This window comes from Myotis yumanensis, unplaced genomic scaffold (genome assembly GCF_028538775.1).
Source record: "Myotis yumanensis isolate MYYU_CA2020_CCGP unplaced genomic scaffold, mMyoYum1.0.hap1 SCAF_17, whole genome shotgun sequence".
NCBI classification, from domain to species: Eukaryota; Metazoa; Chordata; class Mammalia; order Chiroptera; family Vespertilionidae; genus Myotis; species Myotis yumanensis.
In genome coordinates, this window is record NW_027223768.1 from 14,760,817 (window position 1) to 14,773,250 (window position 12,434).

A 12,434-nucleotide genomic window follows, 5' to 3' on the forward strand; every position below is an offset into this window, starting at 1 on the left:
ATGGGCGGCAGCGCGCCTTCTGGGGGGTGGCCCTGGGGGCTCGGGCCGGGCACGGACAAGCCCGTTCGCGGAGCCTGGTGGAGGCGGCGGCGGCGGCCTGCGTTGGCCTGCGTTGGCCGGCGTTGGCCCCGGGCTTGTGGCAAGTGAGTGAAGCTGGGCAGAACGCAGGGGAGCTAGGCCGGCGGGTCGCTTGCGGGATGCCGGAGCAGGAAGGCCCCCGGCAGCGTCGGGTCCGGGGGAAGGTCTGGGAAAGGTCCCCCACGGAGCCTGAGGGCCGGACACCCAGCGGCGGCGGCGGCCGCGCGAGCTGGCCTCTTCCCATGGAAATCGCCCCAGCTAGAAATGTAAAAGTTTTAAAATGCACCCAGGATTTCTGTGCACGTATAAAGGGAGAAGGGCCAGTTTAAAAACGAGTTCGCATAATTTTGAGCTGGGACGGACTTTTGCTGTATGCAGAGTAGAGGCCCAGGACTGTTTTGGTCTTGAAGGGATGGTCCTGGGGAATGTAATCAATTTACATCTGAAAGAAGGAAAAAAAAAAAAAAACCAAAAACCAGAAGGGCCAGAGTACCTGATGAAAAATCTAAAGAACTAAATGTTTTTGATAAAAAGCAGGGCAGACACGCCCTTTCCCTAGCATGCAGGTGGTCCAATTCCGCCTGCAGTCATCTTTAGAAATGTTAATTTGCATTTCAATGGCTACACCTCTTGCCAATCAACATTCATGCGGCCAAGAGGTGGCTCCTTTGCTGCATAACTTGGCTGCCGCCATGTTGGCCGCATGGGTTGCCGTGCCCCTGGGGGCCGCCATCTTGAAACGGCAAAGGCCCCGCCCTCTGATTTAGTCGGGGGTGGAGCTTTAAAGCAAAATTTTCGGAGGCTGCAAGCGTGCCTGCTTCGCGGATTTATTTTTAAACTAATCTCTTAAATCTAGAAAACCCTGCTTTCCTTAAACTAAAGACAATTAAAGGTTATAACCAAGTCTTTAAAAGGAACTGATAGCAGTAATCCAATTTCTAAAGTACAATTATTTCAGGTAGAAAAGGTAAATTCTGGTAAAATGCTGACATTAGTTCTGGATGTCAATGCGTTTTCCATTCTAAGGCTGCACCAAGTGGCCTGGCCTGAGGCAGCCAAGGAGCAACACAAGAGGGTGCTGGTCAAAATAGAAAGCCGATTGGCTATGTAGCCTAGTATATTTTGAATGTCAGATGAAGTGGAGAAAGAAATGGCCCCCAGGCGTTTATTTCCTGGGTACCGCTAATTTCATGGGCATGCCTAACAATGCTAACTGGAGCTTAGGGCTTATTTTCACTTTATTACAGATGGACTTTATCTTTAAACATTGCATTTTGAAAATTTCTATGTCTCTTAAAAATTTTGAATGTATTGTTAATCTGAGGAATGTTAATTATTTACATATCACCTAAAAATTAAGGCTAAAAGTTTTAACTGGAAAGCATGGCTTTAGTGTAATGGGAGGAAAGAAATGTTAAATGGATGATAGGCCAGTAAGCTGGAACTGGTCACTGGTGGTGGATTGTGAGAAGGGCTGGACACTGCCTAACTTCTCCTTCCTTGATATCCCTGAAACATCAGAGGGTACTTTTGGCCTTGGTTTTCTTGATTTCTGGTTTTGGATTTGTTTGTTTGTTTGTGATAAATACCGTTTCTATCCAAATAAGACATAGGTCAAGAATCCTGTCCTGGGATGTGGGAAAGGCCCCCACATCTGTTCCTGTCAGGCCCCCATCAGGGGACCTGGATGATGTTCCTGTTATCTGCTCAAGAGCCCAAGGCTGTAAAAATACTTGTTCACTGAAAAGATGTAAGAGTAAATGTTTATTTGATGTTTATAAGCATCTCTGTTGTTTACTGGGAACTTTGATTTTCTATGTGATATTCTGTGCTGGGTTGGGATTTTGGAATTCTGGGGTAATTTAAAAGATATTTTGTGACTTTTCTAGTAACATTTAAGGATGAAGCTCACAGTTCAAAGATTTAATAACCCTTCCCCCTGCCTGTACTGAATTAGATAATACAGGCCAATACTAATTAAGGAAAACAATGGACCTTAAAATCCATAAAAATAGGCAGGAATGAAGCTGGTCTAATGTACTGAAAGGGTTTGGTCCTAGCGCATTCCCTTGAAAGAGGCCTGGTTGCTGAACCTGGTGAGGGCCATGGAATGAAACCCTCGCAAGATCTGAGAGTCACTGAAGCAGCCGGCCACCATGGGGCCCTGGTGCTCCTGCTGGTGCTCACACTCATCTGCAGTCTGGTGCCCATCTGTGTGCTACGCCGATCGGGAGCCAGCCCGGAAGCCTCAGCCTTCTGCCAGAAAGTCCTGAGCCTGGTAAGCTGCTTTGCCGGGGGTGTGTTTCTGGCCACCTGTCTCCTGGACCTGCTGCCTGACTAACTGTCTGCCATAGACGAGGCCCTGGCAGCCCTGCACGTGCGACCTGGGTCCATCACACCCACGTCTGGTCAGCGGACCCATCCATGATCCGGAAAGACTTCGTCAAGCTACGGCGTGATCGACCTGCCTGATGCTGGTAACATTGAATAGACTTAAATAATGCCTGCATCTTCATGGACATGGCTCCAAAGAGACAAGGACAATTTATAGGATCACATATTTAATATGCGGCTGCCTAAAGCGGCCATGATGCCTATATTATATTTCATTATGTTGATATGTCACATTAACCTTTAATTCTCTTACAGGTTTGAATGTATGTTGGCTGTCCTGGAAAGGTACTATGTGGGATGAACCCCAAAAAGTAAAGGATGCCTAGCTGCCAAGAGGGCAGGTGCCCACCTGGCCAGGGAACAGTGCCCATCAGGTTTTGGTCTCTGTTGAGAGACAGCTAACAGTTGGCAGCCTGTGTACTGCTCGCAGGCCTTTGTAACCATGCCCATGTCAAGGGTAGTCTGAAAAAAGCCTGTTTAGAGTAGAAAATCTGAGGCATGGTTATGCATAGAAAGAAAGTTTAATGCCAACAATTAAAAGGAATTGGCAAGGAAAGTCAGCAAATCTTAGAGTAGATCAGTATGTCTTTCTTCTTATGCAATTCCTCCGAAATTTGGCAATGCTAACATAGCAATACATTTCTTTGCATAGATTCAATAAGACCGGTTCCGAATGGTGGTTTTATTAACGGAAAACTTTGACTGGAGTATCATGTTTTAAAGAGCCCTATCTGAGCTCTAAAGACTTGAAGCCAGTAAGAATGCCACGAAGAAAGCCTGGTATCCTGCTTGGAAGCCCTAAAGATGGCTGGCGCTGGAGTGTCAGGCCAATGCTCTACCATCACCGGCGGTTGGTAAGAAGGGGAGCAGTAGGAATGCCTCTACGTTCCTGCGGAACCCCCACACACTCTGGACCGCAATGGGTAGAAGAGCTACTGAGATGGGCCTTAAAGCCTGGAGCGTGGGCTCAGGTGGAATACTGGTGAAGAATTCACCTAACTCAGCAGATACTGCAGATGGGCCTGGTGACAGCTGGGTGGCATGGCTTCCTGGCCCTACGGGGCACATTAAAATTCAACCATGAAATTCCAGCAAAGATAGTCAACCACCATTCTTGTTATATTTATGCAAACATCAGGACAGTAAATAAATTAATCTTGATTTGACTTTTTGATAGCCATGGAGGAATTTTAAGAAGAAAAATCCTATTTCAATAGAAATTGTTAAAACTAAAATGGTTTCTTTCCCCTCCACCAGACCATTTGTTAAAATATACCCAGTATGAGCCTCTAACAACGGTGGAATCAGTCCGTCTCATGATTGAGCCGGAAGTTCCAAGACAAAGGGGGGAATGAAAGGGCGAAGGCTAGGTTGCCCCAGGGTAGGGGGCCACGTCCTACTCTGCTAGCCACACCCAGGCGGCAGAGCACAGTTCTTTCTCCTCCCCTTTCTCCAACCCCCCCCTATATAACCGGTCTTCGGGCGGGGTTGGGGCGCTCAGCCATTTGGTTTTGTCTTGATATGGATGGGGGGGCCCAAGCTAGCTAGCTTGAATACAGATTCTTATGTTTTTACATCGAATTGGCTCCCTGATGTGGTTTCTTGGGAATCTTGAAATCTGGGCACAACAGTGGGAAGGTCAGGCTTCGAGGTGAGTGTGCCTTAACTTTAACAAGTACTCAAGTCTCATTTAGATGAACCGAGGGCTGATGAACATCACAACCTGAGAACCTAGAGCCAGCTCCATTGGACACATGGCTGGGGAGCAAGGCCCGCCCCTCTTCCCCCTCTGCCAACCCTTCCCCTTCCCCCTCAGCCACCCTGACTTCCTGCAGCTGCCATCTCTTTCACCTCCCTACTCTTCCCTCTCTCCTTCCTTCCCCCTCCCTTCTCAGGCCTCCCTGTCCATCTCACCTGGAGGCTGGCCGGAACTGGGGCTCCACCCCCGTGGCTGGCAGGAGATGGGGGCAGGAGCGGGAAGAGATGTATTTCTGCGGTTCAAAGTTGGAGTCTGAAGGACAGACTGCAGCCCCTGCTAGGACCCGGCTAGCTGTGATGGCTGGGCCACCCTGGCCCTCACTAGGCCAGAGAGCCACATTCCTAAGGATGCTCCCAGCTCAAACGCTGTTTCTATGTCTACTGTCCCACCCTTGTCTGGGGCAGAACCCTTGTGGGTAATAGAACTTACAGTCCCCTTCTGGGGAGAATTAGCATTCCCGACAACTGCTCCATCGATTCTCTGATACATTTTAAAGAGATTAAGACCTGTTACGGGAATCCCCTCTTGGGACCAACCAGTTGTCAGCCACCAATCTAGTGTCCCTTAACCAGACTTTCTGTACCTGGTACAACACTGACGACTTGTCTTTTCCTATAAAAGACCTGACCATGAGTAAATCTTTGAATCAGTCTGCTGAGAAAAAAAAAAAATCTGCTTTTCCCAGCAGGATTGTGATAACACTTTGACATATGCTCAGAATTAGAAGTTTTCTTCCGCACTGTTCAGTAGGTACACGGGGATTACTGAAGGTTTCTGAGCAGGTGCTAATGTGTTCAGAGCTACGTCTTAGAGGCTAAGGAGACCCACGGGGAGGCAGAGCGGAGGATGACTGGGTTAGAGCAGGGATGGTGCAAGACCGAGGGGATGGTGGCTTTCGGCATGGCGGGCAGAGGGCCATGGAGAGGGCGGCGGGCATGAGCAGCCGTGGCCATGGCAAGGTCAACTCAGGCTCAGACACTGCTCGCAGCCCTGTAGGTCCAGATGGTACCAGTTTTTCAGGCGTGACGTCATTAGCTGACCAGGGAAGTCAGGAGAAGGAACTAATTAGGGAAGGTTTGGGTATGGCTTCATGGGGGAAAGGTACTTGGATGAAGTATTTGGAGCGAGAACCCCTTGTGGCAAGGATAAAAAAGACACAATCCTCAGCCGGTGGCACACGCCGGAGACATGAAGAGTAGATGCGGCAAACAGAACGGCTCCTGTCCATGGTGCCTCTTAAGCCAAGTGTGTCCCTGGGCAGCGTGTCTTGCCTTTAGAAAGGAGAGGTGCTCTGTGAGGGCAGGCAGTAAGGATAAGGGCAGGGACCAGTCCCCCCAGAACACAAAGCGTGGCGTCCAGCAGGTGACCCCACGATGGATGCGTTTAGTTACATAACACAGAGAGATGGGGACCTGGGGCGTCGAGTGGGAGAAAAGATGGGGAGCTGGCGTCCTTTTTGCAGTCTCTCTGTGTGTCACTGACATACATGTTATCCAACGGCCTAGCGGCGAGCAATACATTATAATTACAGAACAACCATGGCAGTAACCTGCAAAGCCAGTGTGAGAAGACCCGAGGGCACAAACACAGACAGGATGTTGCATCAGGGTGACAAGTTATACAAGCGGGAGAAGAAGAGCCGTGGGATGCGGGAGAACCAGAAACCGAGTTCGTACTCCCCACCAATAAACACATAAAAATCGTGTGACTCAACTGGCAAAGACAGGGTGATCAAACACTGGAACGAGTATTTTTGTGATTAATAGGTTACAGTTCTCTTTTTGTTTTTGCTTCGGTGTTTGAGGAATGAAGGTTGCATGCACTTGTAAGAGGTAAGAGGTTGCTTTTAACTGCGAAATTGAATTGTCCCCTCGTGAGAGTTACAGCTGGTTCCTCCCACAACTGGATGTTTCTCTGAGATCGTATGAATAGACTGTGAGCCTAGCATCGCTGTGACCCATGAGCCACTCCAGCTGGACACGCTGGGCCTTTTGGAGGGGACAGAGGACAGACGGGGTGACCCCGGGGAGAGGAAGGGGGGCTTCCCTGAGCAGGCCAAGCTTGCAGTCTCCGTACTCAAGGTTGTCCCAGAACCTTTGGGAGTCCCGGTCCCTCCAGCTTTGGAAATACCTCCCCGTCAGAACCATGGTGTTTGTGTTGTTTGGCTCTCTGGGAAAAGATACTTGACATCCAAGGGACATCTCAACAGACGGAGAGTTTTGAGAGAAGTGAGATGTTGTGCGATTACAACGGTGCCTTGCACTCACCAACGAGCAATAAACATTTGCTGATTTGATTCTCAGGCCTACTTTTCAAGGAGAAAGTGGACTGACTTGAGGAGGGTGGCAGGGAATTGTTTCTGAAAGATTGACATTAGCCACCACAATCTCATCTCCTTGGCAATTGTGCGGCAGGAAAATTGTTTACTTTCCTGTCAGGGGAGGGAGCTGGCTTTCCCCGGCTTTATTTTCCTCCGGAGTCTGATAGACGGAGTGAAAAACGGAGGAGGAAGGAATGACATGAAACACAGAGCATCCCCTTGGTTTCAGAAAGCAAACCAGAGCAGGGAGACTGTCCGTGTCTCGGCTTCTGAGGAGGTTTTAGAGGCCAAACTCGTTGGAAGGGACTCCTGCACGGAATGGTTTCAGGGAAATAGATGCAAGTGCATTTGCACAGCGGTGCTCCGAGCCCTTTGTGACTTGCTCGGTGCCAGGCATAGCTTCTGCTTGGGTTGCAGGCACGGGGCTGAACGAGAGGAGCCGGGTCCCAGGGTTGTGGGTGAAACCCGAACGGCCCACCCCTGGGTACAATCCTGCCATCTTGACGTTATGAATTACGTTTTCTTTTGTACAATGGACAGTTCAGGCCCACCATGTACCATATGCAGGAAATCCTCACTGAACACTGTCGGCAGGTTCTTAGAAATGTGACAAAATGATGTGTAACAAAATCACTGTGCTTGGCCGGCGTGGCTCAGTGGTTGAGCATTGAACTGTGGACCAGGAGGTCACGGTGTGACTCCTGGTCAGGGCACATGCCTGGGTTGCGGGCTCCATCCCCAGTAGGGGGCGTGCAGGAGGCAGCTTACAATGATTCTCTCTCATCATTGACGTTTCTCTCTCCCTTCTTCTCTGAAATCATTAAAATATATTAAAAAAACAACAACACCAAAATCAATGTTACCTTAGCACCAACAAGAATTAAGTCTCTATGACATTACACCAACATTTATAACAAAACATCATTATCCAAGGCCCTGCCGCACAACCATCTGTATGTCACCAACATCAGAATATTTGCTGGTACCCGTTCCTTTTAACAACTGTGGAGGCTCTTAGAGAACCCGATACATGTAATCAAAGACCAAACAATCATGCGCCATAAATAATTCTGCCGAGAAACCGGAGAGGCCTTGGCAACAGTGCACCCTCCCCTGCCTTCCCTGGGAGCTTGCTCATCCTCGGCCATCCTCCTCTCTCTGTTCTCCCCTCCCGCCTTGGTCTCTATTTCTAACACATCTTTACTGGGCTGCAACATTGGTCACTGACATTTTTCTCTAGCTTTCAAAAACCGAAATCAGCCTGGCTGGTGTGGCTCAGGGGTTGAGGGTCAACCTGTGAACCAGGAGGTCATGCAGTTCAATTCCCGGTCAGGGCCCATGCCCGGGTTGCAGGCCTGATCCCCAGTGTGAGGCCTGCAGGAGGCAGCTGGTCAATGATTCTCTCTCATCATTGATGTTTCTATCTCCCTCTCCCTCTTCCTTCCTTTCTGAAATTAATAAAATTATTATTTTTTTACAAAAATCAAAATTCGGTTGGGCCTTCTAAACCACTTCGGTCCTAAATGAGAAGCCCTTGCTATGGCGGCCAAGGCCCCACACAGGGTTTGGATTCTCGCTCATCTCAGAAAGAGGAGATTGTGCAGGGACTCCTTCGTTCGGCCTGCAGCTCTACAGAATGTTCCATCGGCGCTGTCGTGACACGCACGGCTCCCGCCTGCCTGCTTCTGTCTCTTCCGAGGGGCCTTTTCATCCCTGACAATGCAGTGGGGTGTCAGGCCCAGCGCGCTCCCCCTTCCTGCACATTTCCACTGTTCATCCTTCCGAACCATTCGCACAGGGTACAAGTGAGAGGCGTCAGCCAGTTACAACCCAAAAGGGGAGAGCTGGATACTGACATTGTCTGGGAACGGGAGCTCTACAGCGACGATCCTCTCTAATGACATTTTTGAAAGGATTGGATTTAGATCCAGTTCCCAGTGCGTGTTTAAGACTCTTGACTGCCCTTCCTAATGAGGCTCATGAAAATATTTGAGCATAAACACAACCGCTGCCTCACGCTGGGTGATTTATTCAATTACCACGAGGCAAGGGAGCGGGCTGCACCCCCGTGTGCTTTGGATTTAACTATCGGGAAAGCGGGCACCGTGCGCAGCCATTTAACAGAAGACGGGACCTGGAGTGCTGAGCACTCGCCCCTTTTGTGGAGGCTGTTCGCAGGGGCCTGGGGCTCCCTCTAGCCTCCCCTGCAAGGAGTCACCCCTGTCTACACCGCGTGACTGCTGCCCTCCAGATCGGCTTCCACACGGGTCTGAAGCCCCCGTGAAGGCGCGAGCAGCGGCGTCTTACCCGCTTGGTGAGCTGAGTGTCCATCATGAAGTTGTGCACATGCTTCTCCGCTTTGGTGAGCTCCAGCTTTCGGGCCACCACGGCCACCACCAGGGCGGTGCAGCCCGCACCCTGTGGGGGGACAGCAAGAGGACCGGGGAGAGAGCGACATCATTACGAGGCAAGGGTCAGGCGGGAGGCTCAGCGTGCCCTGGGGCCACCATGGGGTTCCGGGAGTGGAGCGGGGCCCTGAGCCCTCTGGCCGGTCAAAGCCACCTAACCTGCCCGGGCCCTGCTTCCTGCCCCACAAGAAGGTCTGCATCGCCCTTGGCTTAGCTGCAGAGCCGGAGTCTTCATGGAACTTGCTAGTTCCCCATGAAGCAGGACTCCCAGTGGGGCTGAAGCTCTGGGGGAACGAACATGCAGCCATCCGGCCACCTGCCAGGCTGTGCGGGGGACACGGCGGGGCTGGCACGCGCAGGCCCCGCTCCCTCATGCGTGTCAATCCCACTGCCGCTTCCAGACCAGGGGACCCGGAGGAGAGGCCACACACACGCTGGAGGGAGCATGGCTGCTGCTGGCAGAGTTTTCCTGTAAATAATCTAATAAAGAGGGAACACAGTCCCCCCAGATCGCCTCCCGGGGGAACACTGGTTGGCCTGAGCCTGTTCTCTCCACGCTGCTTGCTCCTCGGTTGGGGCTTTTTACCCGAAGGTCTAGGCTCTGACTCAGCACAAGGAAGTGATTCTTTCTCAGAGGTTTTTAAAGATGATGACAATCTTGCCTCCGACCAGGATTCTAAGGGAACTCGCAGGGGCCTCGGTATTTCGCAGAGCAGCTTTCCTATGCTGCCCAGGTAGGTCCATTGCAGGGGGTAGAGGGGAGGGTGAGCAAAAGAGGCAGGTTGCCCCGGACTCATGCTCTCTCCTACTCCCCTGGGCGCATGCTTGACTGTCTGAGCTCACCACCGCCCCCTGCAGCTGTCACCCTTGTCCTGCACACCGGCCAGGCCCCGCCTGACCTCCACGCATGGAAGGAGAGGACACGCTCAGCAAAGCCCACAGTCTAATCCTCGGCTGTAATAATAGAGTTGCCACAGAGCTCAGCTTAGCAGTTGAGGTTCAAGGACTGAAGGACTCAATCAGTGATAGTTCTGGCTCATCAGGCCTCACAGAATGTGTGAGAAATGGTGAGGAATGTTCGCAAAGGTACATTATCTGGACCCGAGTCGGGAGGAGCGGGTGCGGGTAGAGCAGTGCCGACCGTCTCCTTTGCAATCTCTCTTCCCTTCTCGACAGGTTGGCAAAGGCTGGTGTAAGGTTCTGGCAGGGCTGAAGTTGGCAAAGCTCCCCCTTAGCTTTTCACAAGGTTCCCACGAAAACAATCTCAGGGCTCTCGGTACATTTGGTCATTTGGTCAGCCACCCCTTGGCCACCCATTTATAGCACAACAAACGGAGCCTTTCTTTTCTGACCTCAATTTCCTCTCTTGTTCAGGGACGGCCCTGTTGCCTTGGCATCTGTAACTTAGAAGAGACTCTGTGGCCAGTTTTCAAAGGATATGTATGGGCAGTTGGGCAGCCTGGTCTGTGGCTGTAATCAAGTTAGCCAGGCCTACACACACACACTCACACATACTAGCTTAAAAGAAGCTGTCCTAGAGGACATAGCTGTGCTCCGTTCCGCTCAACCAGATCAAGTATAATCACTCTCCTTTACATGGAGTTCCAAAGGTACTTTGGGCTGAAGGCCCAAAAAAGAGGGATCTATCATGGTGGTAAAAATGGAACATCAGACGAAGAGGCTCTCCCAGGCTCCATCCACTCTCCTCTCCCTGGGTCCAGGCAAAACTCGATTTAAATCAGCCCCGAGAGCCGGGGGCAGAGCAAGCCTGAAGGAGTTGCCCTGCTCACCGTGCCACTGAGGGAATTTCATCCAATCTCTCCCGAATGTCCCGGGTCAGGACGGAGTGCTCCATGGTCCTGCCACAGCCCACAGCGCGGCAGCTTGAGTGCAGGGGCTTCTAATGAGAAGCTAGGGCAGTGATGGCGAACCTTTTGAGGTCGGCGTGTCAGCATTCTGAAAAACCCTAACTTAACTCTGGTGCCGTGTCACATATAGAAATTTTTTGATCTTTGCAACCACAGTAAAACTAAGATTTATATTTTTGATATTTATTTTATATATTTAAATGCCATTTAACAAAGAAAAATCAACCAAAAAAAATGAGTTCGCGTGTCACCTCTGACACGCGTGTCATAGGTTCGCCATCACTGAGCTAGAGTGTTTCCACCAAGGAAACACCCATCGTATATGATTAAGATGCATTCCTGCATGGAGGCAGGAGGGTGGACTAGATGATGTTTCCCCATTTCTTTCTGTTTAAAAATGTCAAGACTCCCTTATAGATCTCTCTCTGGAGAATGCTGGGCTCTTAACCCCTAATTCTAACTTGAATAGAGAGCAGTGGGCTACTCCCAGCTTTATTTTTCTTTTAGAAAATCCATCATCTGGATGTAATTAAGGAAGTAGCCAATAAGGAAGCCTAACTTGGTCCTTTCCATTAAGAAGCAGCCTTGTAAAGAGGGGGGGGGCAGACATCTGCAGCCTTCAGAAGGTGGTGGGCAGTGTGCTGAAATCCACATTGGAGAGAGAAAAACAGAGAGAGAGAGAGAGAGAGAGATGAGAGAGAGAGAGAGAGAGAGAGAGAGAGAAAGAGGAGAAGGGGAAGGGGAAGGGGAAGGAAAGAGGGGATGCGGAGAGAGAGCTGGAGTAGAGACTGCGATGGGGAAGAAGCTGTGCTCCACCCTGAGCAGCATGGGACAGAACAGGGAAAGAAGAAAGGACGAAGCAGAGGCGTCAGAAAAAAGGATGGGCCGGTGGGACTGAGAAAGGGAGGCCGGAAGAACAAGGAGCCTAAGGCTTGAGTCAAAGTTAATGGTCAACTCTGGCTCTTCAGAGGACATAGAGAAAGTGTTGGGGGACCCCCTCCCTGCTGTTGTGCTCACTCTAAGTGGTATAATGATCATTTTGGGGGCTCATGAGCCTTTTTACTCACAGCTTATCAGTCTGATGTTCCCACAGTGGCAGCCTGGGAATCCTTGTGGGATGCGGCAGCGATGGGGGTTGGTATTAAGAGAGAAATTGCCAAGGACTGGGCTGATTTGGGGGCGTGACGGTGCACGCTTGTCCTAGCGTGGAATCTCAGAAATGGCTGGCGGACAGGGGGGGGCGTTCGAGGAGAGGACGGACGGGGGCAGACAGAAAAGGGCCAGCAGCTGCTGGTCTGCCTTCCATGGGGTCAGACTGCGGAGATAATCCATGACTCAGACTGTTGCCTTCAGATGTGCCAAGCCCTGAATCACAGATGACACCAGCTGGATTCCCTGGGCCTTCTCGAACTCCTATTTCCACGGGAGGGTGGGAGGAGGAGGTAGGGTCCACCTCTAATGAGATCACACTGTCCAGGGTACATGATGAGCAGGAGCACAGGAGTGAGTGAGCAGAGAGAGAGAGAGAGAGAGAGAGGCTGGCAGGGGATGAACAGGCCTAACTCATCTATGGATTTGGACCCAAATCCGAGACCCAGGCTCCTCTA

At 50.8% G+C, this 12,434-nt stretch overlaps 1 protein-coding gene across 1 annotated transcript in view; it reads right to left on the reverse strand.

Annotated features, from left to right (window-relative positions):
* KCNN3 (potassium calcium-activated channel subfamily N member 3) overlaps positions 1 to 12,434 on the reverse strand; it is a 141,354-nt gene that overhangs the window by 17,378 nt on the left and 111,542 nt on the right. Inside the window, exon 4 of the mRNA XM_070397095.1 lies at positions 8,859 to 8,969. Coding sequence (XP_070253196.1) covers positions 8,859 to 8,969 — 111 coding nt within the window. The remainder of the gene's footprint in view (positions 1 to 8,858; positions 8,970 to 12,434) is intronic.